At 39.4% G+C, this 22,704-nt stretch overlaps 1 protein-coding gene across 3 annotated transcripts in view; it reads right to left on the bottom strand.

The window, feature by feature from the left end:
- BNC2 (basonuclin zinc finger protein 2) overlaps positions 1–17,803 on the bottom strand; it is a 346,001-nt gene extending 328,198 nt beyond the window's left edge. For 2 of the 3 annotated variants that reach the window (XM_088054204.1, XM_005522665.3), the window contains exon 1: positions 17,759–17,803. In XM_088054204.1, coding sequence (XP_087910330.1) covers positions 17,759–17,770 — 12 coding nt within the window. In that variant the 5' untranslated portion in view covers positions 17,771–17,803. Of the gene's footprint in view, positions 1–16,604; positions 16,695–17,758 lie in introns of those variants that run through there. The other variant, XM_088054203.1, reaches the window with a different exon arrangement.
- Positions 17,804–22,704: the final 4,901 nt, after the last annotated feature.

The raw sequence follows: 22,704 nt of genomic DNA, 5'->3' as shown, positions 1-22,704 counted from the left end.
AAAATGAATGTAGTAATGCTACTTCCATCCTCTTAGATTAACATTAGAGAGATGATGCAGCACTGTTGGCAGAAATATTTCTTTTGTCAGCATATACCATGTCCTATCTAAACAAAATCTGACAATAACTTTTCCCTGCTTCAGATACCTAAGAAAAAACCTGGCCCTTGCCGAATACTTGGAAACAGTGTGCCTGTGATGTCACACACTACGTTCATATGAAGAAAGAAATAAATTCTTCAGAGACGTGAAGAGCATGCAGTATTAACTGTCTATTCCTTCTGAAGCAGAAAGAGTTAAATGTTTGTTTGCTGACAAGAATTGTGGTAATAGGGCTAATATATACGTCCCTTAAGATTAAACCATACAGGTCTTCCTCAGTTAGAACTAGTACTTTAGTTAGCACTTTGTACTTGTAGCTGTGGTTAACTACTTGTAGTTAACTACTTTCTGTAGTTAACTACAAAGTACTTTAGTACTTTAGTACTTTGTAGTTAAAACTACATCATCCCAGAAACAGTTTACTTAACAACCTGCATAGTAGCTGCGTGGGCCACATTCAGCACTAGTTCAGTTCATGAATATAACAAGAAGGAAAATAATCTAATTTTGGGGAAGAAAGAAACTAAGTTGGCAGCACATGAGCACACACAAAAGTATCAGCTTATACTTGCCTTCTCTAAATTGTGTCTGCCTCAGCCACTAGACCTTTACTTCTCAGTCTTACAAATAAAACATCAATTTTTGAAAACTATCTTCATCTCAATAGAAAGAAAATTTTATCTTGCATACTTTGTAGGCATTGATCCTGCATTCAAAAGGCACTAGTGCATTTCAAGCGCCATAAGTAAGTAATAGCATAATGCTAGTATGTATAAATATGAAGATACTACAATTTAGTGCACTCCAGAGCTACAGTGAACTTCAGAAAACCACATAATAACATAAAGCATTGCACTAATAAACCAGACAAAGTTTTTTCTAAGAAACGTTGGAACAGTTGGTTGTATCTGTGAAAGGTTAATCTGTGAGGTTCCTTACAATCCAGTATTCTGTGACTATGAAGTTCATTCACAGATTTTGCCCTAAGAGAGACATGTATTTTTCAAATATTACGGTATACTATAGAATTACATTTTATTCCTTCACAATTAACATATGAATACATGCTACAGATGCTAATATGCAGGCCATACATTTAATGATATGCATTCAGTTGAGGGGTTTTTAACTCTGCAACTATCACTTACAATATAATTGCTTCCCTATTTCAGTTCTTACAGGTTGCCACACTAGAAGGATTACTGGACTTCTTTTCCAAACAATGTTTTTTTTCTCAGTTCTGTGGAGTTTTAGATAATTAGCATGGTGACTCAGATACTATTCATGTCTTTAGCATGACATTAAAAAAGCCTCTTGAAAATATACCATGATTCAAGCTATCACAACTCCATCAGAACACAGTGCTAATAGCACAGCCCTGCTGTTTTCCAGCTCTCATAATTATGACCGGACACTAAACTCATGAAAGCTAAAGGCAAAACACCCATGAACTATTAGAAAATAATTACACAAAGAAAGAACCATCAGGTGACCAGGATACACTCACCGTGTATGAGTTAGCTTGTAGCACCTTATCACCTAGACTTACCAGCACTGAAAGTGAGGTAAAAACTACATATAATCAGGATGGTACAAATCAGCTGACAAACTTTCACTTCCTACTGAAGGTTACCTTATAGTAGCAGTATTCCGTAGGTATGGTCACAAGAACCAGGAACTTAGAAAGGCAAAAGTCTTTTTCAAGTCAATGTGAGATCTGGTAGTGACTGGTACTGCTGAGGGGGGGATCTGTTCCATCAGTTCACTCTAAATAAACTCCAGATGAAGTTTCTTCACTCCTGAACTGTCACAATATATGCCATGTTTCTTTATGAGTAAGGTCCTAGAATGATATCCGGCTTAGGTCTATAATCCAAGTTTGTAATATATATTCTTGAAATTTTGGGATGAAATTTCAATAAGTTAGATAAGAGAGGTTTTAAGTACTGAAGGCCAACAATGAATATAGCACAAACCATCTAACAGAACACTCAGTACTTCCACTGAAATTATCTAATACCTCAAAGTCACCAACTTCCACCTTGCCTGAAATGAGTTCAGTTTCAAAATGGACACCTGTGTCCATTTGCATACCTATCCCTGTGACTGGCAATAGTGCAATTACATGAATAGTAGTAAAATAAGCTATCTGTAAGTAGCATGGCTTAATTTCAGCTGAGCTTCCACTACCCTTCATATAACTTATTAACATCTATGCTTTCTCCCACTGTGGCACTGCATCTTGTCAACACCTGGTACTTCCCATTATTTTATGTGTAGCCTCTGATTTTCCCCAAGACTATTTCATAAGGAACAGCAAGTTCCTAAAATTTTCAGAGTCCTGAAGCTTTCTCACAGAAAATACAGATATACTTCCTATAACATAACAAAAAGTAACAAATCATGCAGCATATGAAAACGTTCCCATGACAATACAATCACAGTGTATTTCAATGTACATTTATAACAGCAATAGAACCCAAGATAAAAGGAGTGAAGATCCTCTTTTGCAAGGCAATGTAATGCCAGACCAGTTTTCATTATTCTTCTTTTATAATGTATAACAAAAGTCACAATGTTATCCTTTTTTATGAAATATTGCCATCATAAATGGAAGTCATCAGATTTCTTAAAGGAGATCCTGAAATTAGGCAAAAATCTACACGGATTCTTCTATAAATCCCATTCAACACTGCTTTCAAGACAAAATGGATATTTTGTATCTTGTGGATACAAGAGCTGGCCCGTCACAAAATTAGAGATATGAGCAGCTTGGTTGTGAGCAGGTATTACTATAATATGATAATGAGAGATATATATATATAGATATAGATATAGATATAGATATAGATATAGATATATATACTATATAATATACCATATTGTATAGTATAACTATAAGACACAGGATCACAATGCTGGCTTTGGTTTAAGTAATGATTATGGAAACATATTCAAATCACAGAGTAAGACAACTGTGTATCTCAAAGGAAACTCAGTGCATTGTATGAGAATATTGAGAAAGATTTATAATATACAGAAAAGATAAGAAAGCTGGAGAATAAAGAAAATAAAATAAGAAATGCAAAACTCCAAACAGAAACCAACCAGTGTTTGCTAAAATGTACTCCTAAGATTAAAGAAATATTTGGTTTCCGTTTCAACAGTGCAGTCGTTTTCACAGATAATTTTTAGAATTTATGCGTATCTTACCTTTACTCAAGTACCAGAACTACCCAAAAAGCTTTCCTGGTAGCAAAAATTTCAGTCCAGTAAAAAAATGATGCATTTATACACATATTAATATGTACATATATCTGAATCAAAATCACAAAATTGATTGGTAAGGTTGGAAGGGACCACCAAAGAGGTCATCTGCTCTAACCTGCCTGCTCAAGCATGGTTGTCTCAGAGCACATGGCACAGAATTGCATCCTGATGGTTATGGAATATCTCCAATAGGGAGACTCCATAATATTGCTGGCCAGTCTATGCCAGTGTTCAGTCACTGCAAAATAAAGAATTACTTCCTCATGTCCAGGTGGAACTTCCTGTGCATCAGTGTCTGCCTATTCCCCTTCATCTTATTCCTTGGCAGCACCAACTGGAGCCTGAATCCATAATTTTGACACCCTCATTTCAGATACTTGCAAGATAAGGTCCCCACTCAGTTGTCTCTTCTCAAGGCTGAACAGGCCCAGGTCCCTCAACCTTTCCTGGTAAACAGATGCTCTATCCCTTAATCATCTTTGTCACCCTCTACTGGACCCATTCCAGCAGCTCCACGTCTCTCTTGCACTGAGGATCCCAGAACTGAGATCCCAGAATGTAGAGCCCGAGATGTGCTTTCCTGGGGCTAAGTCCAGGGGGAATATCTGAATGCATGTATGTATGTAAGTACTGAGAGCATAAAATGTATATATGTATTTTTGTGTATATTTCTATATTAATGAGTTTATAAGGAAACACTGTGTGTGTATTTACCGTAATATATTGTCTAGATACATACCTACACACATATAATGAGGGAAGTTGCAGCAGAATTTATGAAAGTTTTTCTTTCCACTCCATCTGCAGCTCATCTTTCTATACTGGCCACTGGTCAGTTTTTAACAAAGTACTAAATTGCTTTTTGAAATAAATTTGCATTTAATTTAAACATCAAATCAAAATCATTCTTTCAACATGTAAAACAAAGAAACATATATATTTAGTACTAGCAAGGGCCCTCTCTCAATGCGTCTGAAATGTTCTAGCCACATTGGAACACACTTGGAGTTTTAAGGAGATGAGACAGGAATTTCTAAGGCTGTCACAACCAACAGGGAGACACCAGAGAAATATCTAGTGGAAATTTAGGGGTGCTCCTCTAAGAAGGTTACTTGGCCAGCAATCTAGCTCAAGTGTGTCTACACCAATGCATGCAGTATGGGCAGCAAACAGAAGCAGCTGGAAGCCACCATGCTGCTAGAAAGTTATGACCAAGAAGCCATTCCAGAAATCTGGTGGGATGAATCCCATTACTGGACCCTCTGGCAAACTGCCCTCAGGGACAAGGAAGCAGAACAGAGCTAGCAGATCTTTAACAAAGTCTTCCATAGACCTAGAAATCCCCAGGAACAAGAATTAAGGCAAAGAAGTCAAGACGTAGTATGGTAGAATAGGGAACTCTTGGTCAAACTAAAGGCAGGAAGGAAATGCATAGGCAGTGAAGCAGGGACACGTCTTCTTCCTGGGAAGAGCACTTGGGTGCTTCCCAGTTGTGTAGAGATGGGGTGAAGAATATCAAAGTGAAAGCTCACCTTGGCAAAGTACACAGATAATCACAAAGGCTTCTACAGGTATGTTAACCAGAATGGGAAGGACAGAGAAGGCATACCCACTCTAACAAACAAGCTGGAAAACTGGTAGGAACGAATGAGAAGAAAGCTGAGGTACTCAACAACTTTTTGCCTCAGTCTTCACGGGCAACCTCTCTTCTTGCACGTCTTGAGTGGACGGATCTCACAACAGGGATTGCAGGAGCAAAGTGCTTCCCATTCTAAGAGAAGATCATGTTTGTGACCATCTGAGGATAGTTCTATGGGACCTGATGAGAGCATCCCATAGTCATGAGGAAATTGACTGATGCAATTGCTGAGCCATACTTCATGATATTTGAAAAGTCACGGCAGCCAGAGGAAGTCTCAGGTGACTGGAAAGAGGGAAACATTGGATCCATGTTTAAAAGGCCAGAAAGAAGGACCCTGGCAATGCCTGACCTGTCATCTTCCCTCTCTGTCTGGGAAGATCATGGAACAGATCCTTCCCAGAAGCTCTGCAAAGGCACATGGAGGTCAGGGAGGGGATTCGAGACAACCTGCACTACTCCATCAAGGGAAAATCTTGCCTGACCAACCCAGTGGTCTTCCCTGATGAATGACTACATAAGCAGACAAGGGAAGGGCAATATATGTCATTTATCTGGACTTCACATAAGGCATCTGACACTATTTCCCACAATATCCTTTTCTCTGAATTGAGGAGATATGGATTTGGTGGATGGACTGTTTGGTGGACAAGGTCAATAAGGTAAATAAGGTGGATGATTGCATTCAGAGGGAAGTGGTCAATGGCTCAGCATCCCAATAGACACCAGTGACAAGTGGTACCCCTCAAGAGACTGTACTGGGATCAGTGTTATTTAATGTCTTCAGTCATTAAATCAGTGACTTCAACCAATGGCACACACAGAGGAATCAAGTAAGTCTGAAGATGATACCAAAGCTGAGTGGTGTGATTGACACAACTGAAGGTAAAGATGCCATCCAGAGGATCCTGGACAAGCTTAGAGAGTGGGTCCATGGCAATCTCATGAGGCTCAATAAGGCCAAGAGCAAAGTGCTGCACCTGTGTCAGGGTAAGCCCTGGTGCCAAGACAGGTGAGAGAATTAAGGAAAGAGAGCAGCCTTGAAAGTGACTTGGGGGACTTACATGGATGAAAAGCTGGACATGAACTGGCAATGTGTGTTTGCGTTCCAAGAAACCAACTGTGTCCTGGGCTGCATCCAGAGCAGTGTGGGCAGCAGGGCCAGGGAGGGGATTCTGCCCCTCTGCTCTGCTCTGCTGAGACCCCACCTGCAGTGCTGCATCAGCTCTGGGGTCCCAGCACAGGAAGGACATGGAACTGTTGGAGAGAGTCCAGAGGAAGCCACCAAGATAATCAGAGGGATGGAGCAGCTCTCCTCTGAGGAAAGGCTGATAGAATTAGGGTAGTTCAGCCTGAAGAAGAATTGTGGCCTTCCAGCACCTACAGGGAGCTTATAACAAAGATTAAGAGGCACTTTTCGCATACAAATGTTAGGGGAATGGCCTCTAATTGAAAGGGAATAGGTTTAGATTATGTATTAAGGAGAAATTTCTTACTGTGAGGCACTGGAACAGCTTGTCCAGGCAATCTGTGGATGTCCTACCCCTGAAAGTGTTCAAGGCCAGGCTGGATGGGGTTTTGAGCAATCTGGTCTAGAGAAAGGTGCCCCTGCCCATGGTGGGGGAGGTTGTAACCAGACAATCTTCAGGGTCTCTTCCATCCCAAACCATTCCATGAGTTTATGATTTTGCTTGCTATAAGCTAAATTTGTCCTCCTTTGCTATAAACTTATCACAACAGGAGCAAAAGCAATTCTAAAAACTGATAGAATAAAACTGAAGTCTGAAGGTGAATAGCTGTATCACTCACATCCCTGAGGCTCAACACTATAAAGGTGAGGACAAGAGTAGGTCTCTTGACCCCACCACTGACAGAGTTTCTCTCTTGCAACTTTTTGATCTACTGTAATTAGATTCTTCATGAATGTGGCAACTGCTACACAAGAAGAGTGACTTTTTCTGACCCTCCATGTTTGATAATGGGAGGACAGTAACTGCCTTTGTGCTCCACAGGTTTATCTAACATACTCACAAATGCTCTGTAGAACCTAGAGGCTTCCAAATACTGCATGGAACTCAGCTATTACACAAAACTCATCCCACAATACTTCCCACACCTGTGAATCATTTATCAGGAAAAGGACCATGAAATTCCACATACAAGTGAAGTCGTGCACAGTTGGAAAGAGGCAAGCCTCTTGTCCTGCTGCTAGGGTGACTAGAGATAGAAGCCTGTCAGGCTCTTCCAGCATTATACTATCAGTCTCACCCATCTCCTTCCCTGCTGTCACCAGCATCACAGAGCCTATTATTCACCCCTTATTTTTAAAAGACTACTACTAGAGTATTCACAAAGGCTGTCCATCAATCTACAGGAGATGATGAACAATTTCTTCCCATTTTCTGAACCCCAAGCCAAACCACAAAGAACAAACAGATCACTCCCATCCCTGCTACTGTCATACTGACCCCACCATTGAAAAAGTGTCTGCTCAGGAATTGAAGAAATTTTTGCTTATGAAGAATCGTCTGATATCCTAAATCATTTAAATATACCAGCTGATAAAATAAAAACTGATACACCAACTGATACACAAACTAATACAAGTTTCATGCAGATAAGAGGAAATTGAGAAGATTGTAATTTATATTCCAACAGCAAAAGTTTAAAAAGAAGCATAGTTTAAGTAAAGGAATAGAAACCTTTAAGTCACACCACTTAGCTGCTATTGCTTCCTGTTCCTATTTCACTTTCCTTCTGTCTTACCACGTGAATTACATTAGCTTAAATTCTCTTAGAAGCTTTTAGTTACATAACATACATGATTTTACACATTGCTTTCTAATATTTCCACCAAAGTGAGAGAAAAATCTTAATGCCAGTTTGTGTACTGAAAAACATAAATTACTCGGCCTCTTCACATTGGTTATATAATCACTTAGCCAACTGGCTTGTATTGTCATTTATTTCGATCAGGCATGTTTCATGGGATATCAGAAGCAAGGTATCTTCAAAACCTGGCTCAAAAATACAGCTGGTAACTGAAATACAGTCATAGCCTAGCACAAAAGTTGAAAGTATGCACTTCTACTTCTATAGTATTTGCTATTTTTTTCTAATTCTTAGCATCTCTATCAAAACACTTTCCAAAATGCTCTCCAGGATTCTGTACAGAATCTCATTCTGGAGACCTAAGTATTATCAGTAGACTGTGGAAGCATATAATTGGCATCAGAACAGTATAAAAACACCACTCAACTGTATTTTAGACTATAAATTACTGTCCATAATAATAACTTTTCAAACATACAGATGGGGTATATGCCCATTTTACTACTATTAGGAATATACCTGCATCTGCACAGTGAGATAAAAAAACCCTTCTTTAATAAAATTGGCACACTGCCACAACAAAGTCAACGGAGTTAGGCCAGTAAGAGTCTATCAAAACAACTACAAAATTAATTACTTAGCAATGAAATTTCACATGTCTTAACAATAAAGGGCAAAAAAGCACTTTCAGGAAAATATTTCCCTTAGCTCAAAAATGGCACTAATCAGGGGTTCCAAATTAATTTACCTTAAATTTATTATACCTCAATTCAATTTCAAAGTAGTTTTATTGCAAAAAAGTCACCAGGCTAGTTACAGTAAAGAGAAGTGGTTCATCATGCTGAGCACATCTTTCTAAATGTCAAATGCTACATTTCAACAGGAAAATTTATTTGATTCCTAACTGGCCCTTTCATCTTTGATTTGGAAACCATGTACTAAGTTTTAGACTCATCAAAGCTGAAATCAGCCTAGTAATGAAAGGATGTTTTAAACCAAGGGCACTTTTATATTTGTTCCAGATTATGTCTGAAGATTTATATTTCATTTAAATATTTGTCTCATTCAAATCACGAAATACAAAAGTTTCTCTTCTAATTTCAGCAAAGTGGAATTAAATATCAGCATTGAAAATGTTTCCAGTGTTTGAACAAGAAAAATAGAAAGACTATTTTTCTGAATTTTCTTTTAAACACATTTTTCTTCAGATGCACTTGTTCCTACCATCAACTATTATACTGCTGGTCACTTTGGATTCTATGTTCTGAATTAAAGCAAAAGGTCTAGTCAGGCTTTACTTCTTTAATATCAAAAATATAAAGAATTAAAAAGCAGAGAATTCCTATTAATAAACTATGACCTCTCATACTTTCAGATGATGCTAATCTAAAATGTTTATCTACAATAAGGAAGTTTTAAAGAATTTTCCTGTAGCCCACTAGATTTATAATCCTCAAAATCCTCTTAGCATGCTACGAAAAGTGCAAAGGAGGTGACTAGGCTTTATTCAACAGTTTCATAAAACTTTAACTCCACTGGTTTCAGTGCTTTACTCTCACTTCCAACCTTGCTGTGAATAGAAGTAATATGAGACCCTAATGTTTTAACATAGAAGAAGAATTATTAAAATTATAATTGAACTATAAATCTGTAGGTTTAATTTTGTTTTGGTAAAAATCTCCTTATGAAAGTCATATGAAGTTATACATCATGTTGTTATAATGCTACTGATAAAAATGTAACTAAAATGCATTCTAAAAGGTCAACTATAGGGAAGTCAGGAATAAGCATGCATTTTTTGCTATTATTTAATCTGAGAGCTCAGAGTTCAGTTAGATTAGGTTAACAGGATAAGATGGGCTTCAGGAAACTACAGAATCAAAATGAATGTGAATATGGCATTGGATTAAATGGAGGGCATGCCTAAGTAGAATGAGGAAGTTTTGTCACAGCTAGCAATTTTGTCTCTTTGGGTAGCAAATGTAGAATAAACTATTTAGATGTACCTAGATATTCTCAGCCAGATTTATGCCTCAGAAAAGACCACGATAAATGCTTTTACAAAATCAGAAGTGAACTTAAGAGCAATATTTCAAAATGCATTTCAATTAGTATTTGCTATTTTTTTTTTTTTTCCCCCCAGGTAATTTGAAAGATCTGCAGGTTTTGATCCAAAACCAAGTAAATAGAAGCAACAGTGATAAAGTGTATTATTGAGGACAATTTCAAGTACACTTTAGCCTGGCAGCTTAAAAAGTGAAAAGCAACACATTTTTAAGTCATAGGAAACATTTCTTCTTTGTAAATGGCACTTAAATGAAACTAACATGATTGACAAGTACCTTGCAAACAAGCCTTGGCAACACTTAGTGCAAATCCATCTCTTTACTGTTTTAAGAGAAATTCCTTCACAACTGTTTGTCTTTGCAATCACTCCTACAAAGCTCATTAGTGCCAGCCTCGGTTTATCCCCCATGTTGTGCATTTATCTCTGGGATGCATTATCAACATGTGGCACATGTCCTTGACATGCACAGAAGAGTTGCACCCCAGGATAGCAGCATGCATGACAATAGTGTTGACTCTTACTCCTTTATGGTTGCTGGGATGTAACCGAGAAATCTAATAACTGTGACAGTAGGCCTTTAGGTTTCTCCTTGCCTTTCCAGACAGTGAAGCTGCACAGACACTAATGAAAGGTTAAATGAATAGGAATAGCTGACAAGAGGTACAATAAAGAAGGGACTTGGTAATCCACAGACACTGAGCAGAGATCTTTGGCTCAAGCCGAGAAAGGACAGCACATCGTCGAGTCACAATATTTAAAACAGCTTGCTATACACAGAGGCTTTTGTGTCTGGGTACATGTCTGGCTTTGGAAGAAAAAAAAAGATACTGAAAAGAAATTTCAGCATGGGGCACTTTGGCAAATGTCAGGTCACAAAAAGGGAAAAATGTTTTTTGTTTGCTGTTACATCTTTGTATTCAACAGTAAAGAATATTGACTAAGAGCACAAATCAAAAGTTCCAAAAATAATACATATTTGACAAATATAATGAAGTTGCAACACTAATTCAGTGTGATTCCAGCTGACAGCATGATGGGTGCTGTACATACACCCAAATTCATTTACAGCTGATAACAGTTAATAATATACTTTGCATGCCCTTTAAAACTTGCCATAGCTGAAGATTTTTCTAACAGGCCTAGTTTCTATAGTTTTATATGCACCAGAACGGCAGACCTAACCAACTGCAATACTCTGCAAAAACATAGCTGAACTTCCAGACAGTGCACCAGACCATGGTGACTTAAAAACTTTTTAGTGGTTAGCTTATGGCATTTTGATTTCACTTGGCTTGTGACTTACAAATCAGCATTATGAACATTCTGGGTTTTGTAATGAAAAAATAATTGTAATGCCCAGAGTGGTTTTAAAACTTCTCTTCTTAGAGTTTTTTAGAAAAATGTGATTTATGTACATAGTTGGACATTAAAAAAATTTAAAGAAACAGAAAGAACTCTCTGAAGTAACAAATCAGAAGCAAATCTGATCGTTACCTGAATTTGTGTGAGTTCTTTTTACATAAAATATTTCAAGAGAAAAGTACTGAAATGAAAAATACTGAGATGCTGCAGATGAAAAGAATTCTCTCTCAAAATCCTTGATTTACCTGGAATAATAGAAAAAAAAGTATTTACATATCTATCTGGAGTATAAAGTATACATATTTATAGTATGTGGTGAGAGTATTATGGGAAGATTCTAAATGAGAGAACCTCTTTGAACAACCACATTAAATTACAGCAGAACTCCTGAGTGTACTAAGATTCTAATAATCAACAAATAAAGAGTTTTACTAGCACAGCACATAATGAGAGCTACTGTGTGAGAGATAAAGGAGACAAATCTGGTACTTTATCTCACTGGATAATATAATTTACTGAAAAGGTAAATAAGTTTGTCCAAAGTAATACTTATAAAAGCTGCCATATAAATACTAAGCAGCAATTATGATCAATGCATTTTTAGAAAAAATATGTCAGAATTTAGGTGGGATGAAACTGACACAAAATACAAGGTTTAGACAGATGCTTTTTATTAAGCCATGTTAAATGCTTTTCTTCTAAATTAAGTACAAATTCCTGGCTAGATTAGGAAGTGATACACATTTCCAAAATGACAGATATACTCTATTTGTTTTGTATTTTATGAGGAATCTTTTGTATTTCCAGACATGTACATTTTTTTCCTAACTCATACTAATAGTAGACATTAAATCAAATTAAATGACTAAATAAAAAGTTCTGTGCAAACCTGCAGGCTGAGAGTCAGGACTCTCACTAAACAACATTCAGCGATGAAAAGACTTCACATTCTAGTGACAGTGTCCAAAGTGCAAAAGGGAAAGGGACACTGCCAGAAACGCCCATCTCTGAGACGAAAGAAAAATAAATTTGGTTTTTGTACAAAATCCAATGTTTTACTTGGACTTGTTTTAATGTAATTGCTTTGCTGTTGGTCATTTCTGCTTTGTTTGAAATTCACAAGATCTGTAGTCAGCCACAAATCCTACTGACATACACAGATACATAACACAGAATAAAGCCACCTCAAAGTCTAATTTCTAGATCTTTGGCTCTGAAAAAAAAAAGTAGTAATCAGCCCTCCCTTACTCAGAATATTTTTCCCCTATTTCTTACCTATGGCATATCTAATAAAATCTGGAAGCTCCCTCTAGCTCTCCAGAGCAGCTTAACTGACCAATGATCCTTTACAGTTCCTTTCCATTTTCAAAAGCAATACTGAGAGAGAGGGTGAGAGCAGTATTTCCCTTACATAATACGTGTTCTTGTTTCCATTCAGCAGTGTTTTTAATTCTACAACTTGAAAGGATGTGGATTATATGTGAGAACATCTGCTATGAAATACAGAAAGTTAAATACTGCTTACTCTTGTGCAGCGTACTAAAGACCCTCTTAATCATTTCCAACTTACACTTTATTTACCAAATTCTGGTTTGAAATCTTACATTGTTTGACAACCTAGCCATGTATGCATTGAAACACACACACACAGACAAACACACCTCCATTCCACCTTCCAATTACCAAGTGCAAAATCACATGTGACAGATAATACTGTAGTCCCATTTAGATCCCAGATTTTAAGTACAGAAGGTTAGTTAAAATCAATTTGTTGGCATATGCTGGTTTTCCAGAAAACCAGTAATGCCAGTGGTAATTTGCTGACTATATTTTCACCTACCATAATATTTACACATACCATTTGTAATGGCCTTTATTGTTTAATCTCCACTGCATTTCAGTATTGGATACTACAGAATTACAGTTATTTAGCAGGCTATAAATAACGTAGTTGGCATGTGCAATTGATATTTAAAATGTCTTACAACAACTGTAAAAGCCTCATTACAGACTAGCAAATCATTTCTAACAAGCAAGTTCAACTGACAAACACCAAAGTAAACCTGCAGTCTATGCTGCAAGCATGTTTGTTTTATTTAAATGATACACGTTTAATGCAGTGTGCAATGGACCATCGGTACAAACTTTATTAAATGAGAAAGCGAAGTTCCAAAGTAATACGGTAACTGTGAAGATTTTGAAAATAAAACTGTAGTATTAAAAATAAAAGGAATTCTCAGTAACAACAGAAAGAACAGCTTACTTTCCCCTCCCCCCTCTATGAGCTAGTGTCCAATTTCTTCTTTTCTGAAGAGCTGTATTATCCAACTTAAGTTGCTCTGCTAATTTCAGTCCCACAAGGACTAACTTGGAAGGCAAAAAAGTACTAGAAAAGATCAATTTGCTGGGAAAGATCAAATGAGAAAACTGTGGGGACAGCACCAGGTCACAGTATGAAGAACTAAGCAGACCTGTTCTTCATTAACTTAAGCTCTCTTGGGATGTCACACACTACCTGTCCATAGGCTTATTGAACTGCCTAACCCTCATCTCTGTACCATTCTTCTGGGCCCAAGTGAATCATATCCTGCTGCTGACAAGTTAGCAGGGGACTGCGGCTGCAACATGAAAGTACTTTTCTTTCTTGTCTAAATCAGGCAGATTTTTGAAAAGAGGACACAGCACTGACTCGTGACATGGCAAGATGAAATGAGAGGTCTGGGCTGGTCTTCGAGCTGTGTAGATAAAAGTAATCAAATGACACTCCTGGAATGCAAATTGGCATTCTTGACTGCAGCAATTGCACAACCATGAAACATCTCTGACAGCAAGCAAGATTAGGACAAAATGTTATGTAAAGCACTGAACTCAAAAACTCACTAGAAAATTCAAACTGTAACATTTACATTTTAATATAGCGATAGCCATCTCTGCTTTTGTCTATTTCTTTACTTTGTTTACTGCAATTGCATACTCGTCTTTCTCAAATGCCTCAAAAATAAAAATGTAATGCAATTAAAGGCATAGATCTGCTCCTAAAAGTTTTTTCCCCTAAAATGTCACACTGTTGTATTTTTCAGAAAACAGAGTACCAAGGCAGGGCTTTTCTATTACACGTGCAAGATGTGTGCTTAAGAAACACCTTCACAATCCTAGGTCTTAAAAGCAATTTCAAAATTTGCTCATGACAAATAGTTTATAATTTACACTTAGACTTTTTTACATGTGGATTACCTAAAGATGACTAATTTGAAATATTTAGTAAATTTTAAAATTCATGTGCTTTAGGATTTTAAAACAGAACATACATAGAGCTAGTTGGCTCATTAATACTGGACAGTTTAAAATGAAACTACAGTGTATCAGAGAGCACATATGCCCCATTAAATTTCAGATTAGAAAATCCTGCCATTTTTAAGGGCAAGGAAAGTTAGACATACTTTTGCAGGAACTCAGTATTCTTGTGCAAATATGCTGATCAGTCTTATTAAATATTACTGTCTGAAATGAACTCAGTAATTAAACTGTGAACATATGTACTCTGAAGCTATGATAAAAATGCTACCCGTTTTATAATTTGTCTACAGAGATGAGTTATAATATAGAAGGGGAAATGGAATATAGTGAGAAATATAAACCAAATTCCACTAAAAAAAATTTTCAACAACTACTATATACAGCTAACATATAGATCAAGAAAAGAAATAAGTAATATTCTGCTTTGATATCATACTTAAAAAATGGCTTCACGCCATTTTAACCATAAGACACGCAAAAAAGACGCTTGTTGCCACTTTAATCCTGGGTACACCAGATTACTACATGATGTCTTTTGTGCATCAATTTTACAACAGCTTGACTCTAGGGTAAATGGGAACCATCATAAATCGCATGCTGCTTTCAAAACCACTTTAATTTCTGTCAGTGTTACTGTAACCACAGTCCTGGGCGCATGCTGCTTTTTCCCCCTCCTTTTTTTTTTCTTTTTTTTTTTTTTTGTTGTCTACATTTGACAGTTGCATCTCCTACACTCCAATTGTGGCTTTGATCACTGAAACAAGACATGTCATGTTAGGGAGAGAAGGGAAAAACACAAACCCTCCATCGTAAACTCCATTCACACAGACATTCTCTATCTACAGTTTGAGAACTGTACATACATACATACACGTATGCATGCAGAAACATACACATATATAAGTAGACAGAGATATATACACACACTTGTGTGTGTGTATGTATGTGTATATTCAAGGCACACAAGACAGCCCTGTAACATCCCTGGAGTGAGGTGACAAAAGCTGACTGAAAGCAGAGCAGTAGTCAAACAGGGACTGGAAACATACTACTTCATTGAATATGGGATGACCACCGTTCATCACCAGCTGAGGTCGATCCATGTGTTAACGTGAACAGTTATCATTCTGCATGTTAAGTGTAGTCACGGCTTAAATGAGCTTGTCTTTCGCAGCCGTTTAACCTATCCTCACATCACAACCCAGACAAACCGACTTCAGTTAAATGAGGTCCTTGGCCACTTCGACTTTTAATTTTTAAATCAAAAGTCCAAACCCTGCTTTGCAGAACCCCCAGAACCCCTACTGTAAAGGAGACGTGCGTGTGCACAGCACATGAAATAAGCAGTAAAAAACTTCTTCAAAGTTGGTTTTTAAGGGGCTCCACCTTCTCCTTTACAGTTAGGGCATCAGCATAATTCTCCAAGTTCTGTTAGCAATCGCTGATTGGAGAGGTGCAAACTGCAAGCACATGCACAACAAAAAAAGAGTTTCGGAGGGAAGCTGGATTTACACTCCTGTCTCCCTGCCCCAGGCGATGTTTCACACGCGAACACAGAGCTCCTTCCCGCTCTCAAAGGTTACCTTTACATTGTGTGCAAACCGTACTCATTTCCGAGCAGAAGGTGGTGGCCAAAATAGATCAGACCACCGTAGGTCCGACTCAACCCCACTCCACCTTCACCCTCCCGCCCTCCATCCGCAAACACTTTTTTTTTTTACACTAGCTCCTCATCTTTACTGAAAGGAAGGAGGCGGTAAAAAGCATGTGGCCGTCCAATTCAACCCCCCAAACTCACTAAAAGTTTAGCACAACCTCTTAGAGCCCTTTCCCCCCCCCCCCCCCCCCCCAATCCACGCAGCAGAGAGCTGATATATTTATTTATTATCTCCCTACTTCGCCTTGCTTGTTTCTTTGAAGGCTGAAACACACCGGTAGCAAGCAGGGCTGCTTGTGTTACTGCACAATTTATTAATCAAATCAAACCAAAGTAAAGGCTAGAATGAAAACGAAAGGCTGCTGGAAACTTCTTACCATCTCTGCATGCTGGTTGTCAAGTGCACCCCCTGTCTCTCGATCTCCTCTCAGCGGCAGTGCCTGCACCCTTCTTTAGCCTCTGGGCTCTCAGCACTACACTCTCTCTCTTTCCCCCCTTCCCTTTCTCCTTCCTTCTCCCCCCCACCCCCCCCCCCAGGTGACTTGAAGTAAAAATGGAGATTTAAAAAAATACTTTTATCCTCTCAAAAAAAAAAAAAAGAAAATTAAATGGAAATAAAAACCCAAACCAAAACAAAAACCCGCGCAACTAACCAACACAAAAAAAAAAAAAAAAATGGAAAGAAAAGAGAAGAAAACGAGCAGCTGCAGCAGCAGCGACAGTCTCTTTCTCCCCCCCCTCCCCCCCACCCTCTCTCTCTCTGACTCTCTCAAAACTTCAGCCCCCAAAGTTCAGCCGGAGCAGCAGGGAGAAAGAAAGAGAAAGAGCTTTCAGCGGAGAGCTGGAAGTGATGGGAGGAGGGACCCAGGTTCGGGTCAGAGCCTCCACAGGTTGGTTTGTTGTTGTTGGGATCTTTGGCTGGGGAAGGGGAGGCGGTGTGGGGGGGTGTTGTGAGCGGGTCCGAGAGGGCAGCGCTGCTTCCTTCTAACTCCGCGCTCTCGGGCGAGGGCGGCAGGCAGGCAAGCAGAAGAGGTTTATTTTTTCACACACACACACACCCCCGACTGCTCTTTCCCCTTCCCTCTGCCTACTCCCTCCCCCGCAAACTTTCTGTGCCAGGCGGGGGCCGCGGCAGAGGCCGCCCGCGCCCAGCTGTCAAAAACACCCAGCGACCGCCGCCAACTTTGTGGCGAGGGCGGCCGGCGGCGCCGCGCGGGGCTGCCGCCCCTCTGCCTCCTCTGCCCCCTTTCGCCTTCCCGTCCTCCGCCCCGCTGCTCCTCGAGCGGCTGCAGTCCCTCCCGCTGCTTCTCTTCCTTATCGGCTCCAGGCGCTGCTGGAGCGAGCGAGAGGGAAGGCGGTAATGCGAAAGAAAGCTGGAGGGAGGGCTGAGAGGGGGCAGAGAGACGGCGGAAAATGGAGCGTAGCCCAGAGGAGGGGGTAAGGAGACGGAGGGGAAGAGGGAAGAGCGTTAGAAAGGAAGGGAAAAGTTAGGCGAAGTTTATGCTCGTGGTGCCGGTTTCCCGCTTCCCACCCATTGCTCCATCAGCTCCCAGGGCTCGGCGGCGGCGGCGGCGGCGGCTGCTGCTCGGTGTGGGATCTGAGGAAATATTTTGTAAAAGGGTGGGATTTTTTTTCCTTTTTTTTTTTTTTTTTTTTTTTTTTTTTTTTTTTTTTCTGTGGAGGGAGGTGGGGGCGGTAAGGGAGGCGGGAGGAGGTGAGCCGTCACGGTTGTACGTTCGCAGGGAACAGACAAGAGTCACATCTGTGTGTGACACGGAGCCAAACCGAACGAAACCCTGCCCCGGCGGCGCCGTGGAAGCGCAGCCGCCGCCGCGGCCCTGACTGGGCGCGCAGGCACACGCCGGCCGGCCGGGCGCGCTCCCGCGGGGGCGCGGGGCGGGGCGGGACGTTCCGCGCCCCCCCGCGGCCGCCGGCGGACAGGAGCGGGCCGCGCCGCTCCGCACGGAGCCAGCGCACGGCGCCGGCCACCGCGCTGCCCACCGTCAGTCCCCCTGTCCCCTCTGAAGCCTTCCCTTACCGGTTCGAAGCGCCGGTCTCCACGCGAGCCCCGCCGGCGGCGCCGAGGGGGTGGCGGAGCCGACCCGCGTCGTACAGGGGCTGCTCGGTCGGGGGAAGGTGGCTGAGGGCTGTCAGGCTTCACCTGCGGGGACAGACAGCCCGGCCCGGCTGTCCCTCGTGTCCGGCCTGAGAAGGCGCTGAGGGTCACCAGTGCGGTCAAAACCGGCTCCCCTCGTCAAGGCGCCGTGTAAACACGAGGTTTATACACGAGGTTTAAACACGACCGGACCGTTAAAAAGTGAACACGAGGAGAACTTTCCAGGCGATGTGAAACACAGATAGAACATTTTGCTCCTTTTTGGTGTGGCTGGACACTAAGATGACCTAGCAGGAACTGAGAAAAATTGAGAGAAGAGGGGAGGTAGCCGTCTGCAGTCCTGATTTTTCCAGCATCTGCTATGGACTGAACTCACAGTAAGCTTGCTGTAATGAACGGCATGTCCCCGGGAATTGCCAACTTCCCATGCTTGTTACCATATTTTGGCATCTTTGTTACTTATGTATTTCCTATGCCTGTCAGAAGAGAGAAGGGTAAGTTATCTGTACTAGTATCAAAGCTAGTTTTTCATCAATCCCAATATAATATATCTCAAAGTCTGTGAAAAATTCTTTTTGTTTTCTGGGTATTTGTCGGATACCTTGATTAAGCATAATATGTATCAGTTTATGGACAGGTTTGCAGTGTCCACACTTCATCAGGATTAGTTTTGATCTTTGAGGGCATGTTTCAGGCTCTGAACGAAGATTCAAAAGGATTTTGCGTTCATCAGGATTCTGTTTGTTTGTTTTTTTTTATATACAAGTACCATGACCAATAAAGATTTTGAGTAATTTATGGTCGTTCTAGATTTAAAAAAAAAAAAATCGCGGGGCTAATTAAGCCATGGCTTGGTGTGTTTTCTGTCAAAGGGGAGAGATAAGAAAAACCTTGTTAACTATTTTAAAGTCACATTTTATCGTACATAAAAACGCATTTGCCCTTTTGAACCAGGGAAGGGCCAAGAATTTGCCAAAAAATCGTGTTCACACAGCCCCCTCGTGGTCAAAGCCTTCAGAGTCTCACAACCCACCTCCACTCACTCGAGGGAGGAAAGGGTCAAAGCAGGCCAATGCAAATTAAAAATAAAGTGCTGCAACCTTGGCAAGCAAAAGGAATGGTCACCATGCCCATTACAAGGCTAATCTTCACCGTGCAGTTTCCCCAAAGTGAATCAAAGATTATAATTGGTTACAGCTTTATGATAGGAAAGTATTAGAGTAGATAGATGGCCACTCAACTAAATTTAAAATCAGATTTCCTTTCTGCTTTGGAAAACTTTTTTTTTTTTTTTTTTTAACTGGGGCTAAGCATTTGAAGGATATATCTCTATATGCACTAAATGAGTAGTTTACATTGATAATAACCTATGGCAACAAAAAAAAATTAAGCTCTGTAACTGTAGACAATCATTAATAGCTCCCAGTTACATTATTTTTAAAGACTCAAAGTAATTCTATATGAAAACTAATAAAGCTTCATTGGAGTTACTCCTTTGTTATCTTGCTTGACATTTGATTCAGCATTTTTAAACCTGTTTTATTTTTTTTTTTTTTTCCTTCCATCTGTCCATAAGCCAATTTCTTTTGTACTGGCAGTATATTACAACCTCCTGAAAGCTGATGATGAGGTAAAATGGCTGGAGGCAAGCTGGTTGTTGGGAGTTCTGATTCTTGGCTTGACAATGTGGGGTTACAGGATAAACACTGTGGAGCAGGACACTTCTGCTTATAGGATCAGTACCGAAATAACTAACTGGTGGCATTTGAATACATAACATCATAAGTCTTCAGACTCAACAAGCTCCAAGTTTTTCTGAAATTTTGCATTTTTCAAAGTTCTGCTTTCAGTCACATATACAATAGTATTTTAAATTTCCATTGAGGTCTTGCTTTTAAGTTTGTCTACTATGTAGTAAATGCTGAGATAAAGCTAAAAAGATAGTGCCCATATTAAAATACTATACCATCCACATCTACAGTACCATTTGTTTCTTTATACTGCTGCATTGACTGTGAAATCAGCACATCATTGATACTGTGGGAAATGATAACAACATACCTTTACTTGCAGTTCAGTGTCAAAAAAAGAAGTGTACAGACTCATGGTGTGTCACAGAACTGTCTTATGACTTCCCGGAGTGTGTAATTACCTAACATTTTGGATATTATATGAAAGGTTTCAGAGAATAAGTGCAAAGCCTAAACTTTTATTTGCTTCTTAGTCTAATGATGTTTTTTTTATTAAGAAAAGTGTCTCTAACAATTTCAGTCTCATCAAGAGAGATATATAGACAGCAAGTCTTTCTCACTGTAATTTTCTTTCAAAACTAAATATGACCACCATAAAGAATTAGTAGTATTCCTTGTCTGAGATTCATTAGTGTGAGCAAAGTTAGAAATTAAAATAATTTTCTTCAGGTTTTTTTGTGTTTGTTTTTTGGGGTTTGGGGGAGGTTTGTTGTTTTTTGGTTTTGGTGAGGGCTTTTTCATTTGGTTGGTTTGATTTTTTGCTTTTGGGGTTTTTCTTGGTTTGTTGGTTTGTTGTGGTTTTTTTCCACAGATTGAAGCACCAAGCTATTGCAAATTAGATTCTGAGTAGTAACTGCAACTTCAGAAGAATGGAACCTTAATTCATCTAAATTGTGATGTCTCCAGAGTGTAGTATTTCTCTGCTGTCTTGATCGTATTTCTCACAGAAGGAATATATGCTTCACTTGAATCTTGTCCATTTTGCTAACCTGGAGGTGTGGTCTAGGCAATTTTCCCACAGAGCAAACAGAGGTGAGGTGACATATAAGGCACCAGTCCTGAAAGGGACTATAGTAAGATATCAAAGTGAAATCTTCCATATTCTGGTGGGTGGCAAGGTTAGACAGAGCACTTCTAGTGAATGGTATAATTGAAATGTAAATGAAAAAGAGTTTACTGATAGAAAGAATCTCCAACAGAAAAATTATTCCCAGTCCTGGAAAGGAAATCTGTTTTCTGTAATCCACAAGTTGTACTGTGGCAAAGAATCCATTCCAAAAATACCCATCAATATTTTGGACCAATGCCATCATGAAATCATAATCTGATTATTCATTTTATTTAGAAATATATTACCATCCATATATATACTGAATATTTGTATTAAGTTCCTATGCTAATTGTTACTTACAACAACTGGCCCAGTTTATAGTGTGACTTACAAAAGATAGGCTTCTACTTTATATTAGAGATTCTTCTTTTCTCTTTTTCCTTTTAATTTTTTCTCTCTCTTTAGCCACTTCTGTTTGAATTTTATACTAGTTATTATGATATTTGGGAGAACTTCAGCCATTGTCAATAATCTGGTTAGGAGAGAATATATCAGCATTTATTATAAAAAGGGTCTAAAAGTTTCTTAGGCAAGCTATCATTTCCTGATGGAATTTGTAGTTTGATCTTATGTTGGCAGAGTATCAAGGATGCTACTTTTGAAGGGGTTCACCTAAACATAGCTCTGAACCCCAGGGGCCTGAGACATGATGTGGAAAACTAGGGACCAACTGTAAACATTTGGTTTAGTCAGTTGTACAGGATCACATGGGAGCTTAGAGGCAGGGCTAGAATCTGAGTCTCCAGGATGAAGCTTAACTGCTTCATCTGCTTTAACCCTAGTTCTGTCTTTCTGTCTTGTTCATCACACACCTTAAAACTTCAGCTGTAAATTAACCAGTAATATTAGGAAAGAAGCTCCATTCCTTATACAGGCAGTCTGCTTAGAGAATGTCATCGTTTCTCTGTACTTGATACAGACACAGGAAGAAAACAGTACACCATCATACAATTTCAGACGCTGTGTACTCATCACATCAAAGGGCTGAAATAATATTGTGTACACACTTGTAATGATAACATTTCTTAACTTCTGAACATATAACTTTCTAACCCCTCCTAGCCAGCTGTCAAAATTCAGTATGAAGCTCATGAAACTATGTCGAATAACAATATTGATACTGTAGTATTCTGGGTCAAAAAGTATTTTTGTCATGGAAGAAGTGAAGTAAGAATAGCTAATTATGTTTCCTTTGCCTGATCCACGAAAATATTGAAGGTGTTTCAAAGCCTTTACAGCATTTCAATGTTTCTAAGTCCTTCAACTGATAATGGTGGCTTTGGGGACTGAAAAAAGGTTGTCTGCAACATATCCATCTTTTTTCCTTTTGTACCATATCCTCTGCACCGAGTATTTTCTAACACTCTTTTGGAGGTTGTTACCACAGTTTGATTTATCCTAAACTTTCCCCGAAGTGTTAGCAGATGTTCTTTAAGACAAATATGCTTCCAGGACTGTGTGAGCTCAGCTGAAAGAATATATATTAAAAGAAATAGATA

Source organism: Pseudopodoces humilis, chromosome 4 (assembly GCF_049639895.1).
Source record: "Pseudopodoces humilis isolate 2021_Gansu_Grassland_sample_001 chromosome 4, ASM4963989v1, whole genome shotgun sequence".
Lineage (NCBI taxonomy): Eukaryota > Metazoa > Chordata > Aves > Passeriformes > Paridae > Pseudopodoces > Pseudopodoces humilis.
This window is presented reverse-complemented; position numbering and strand designations above follow the sequence as displayed.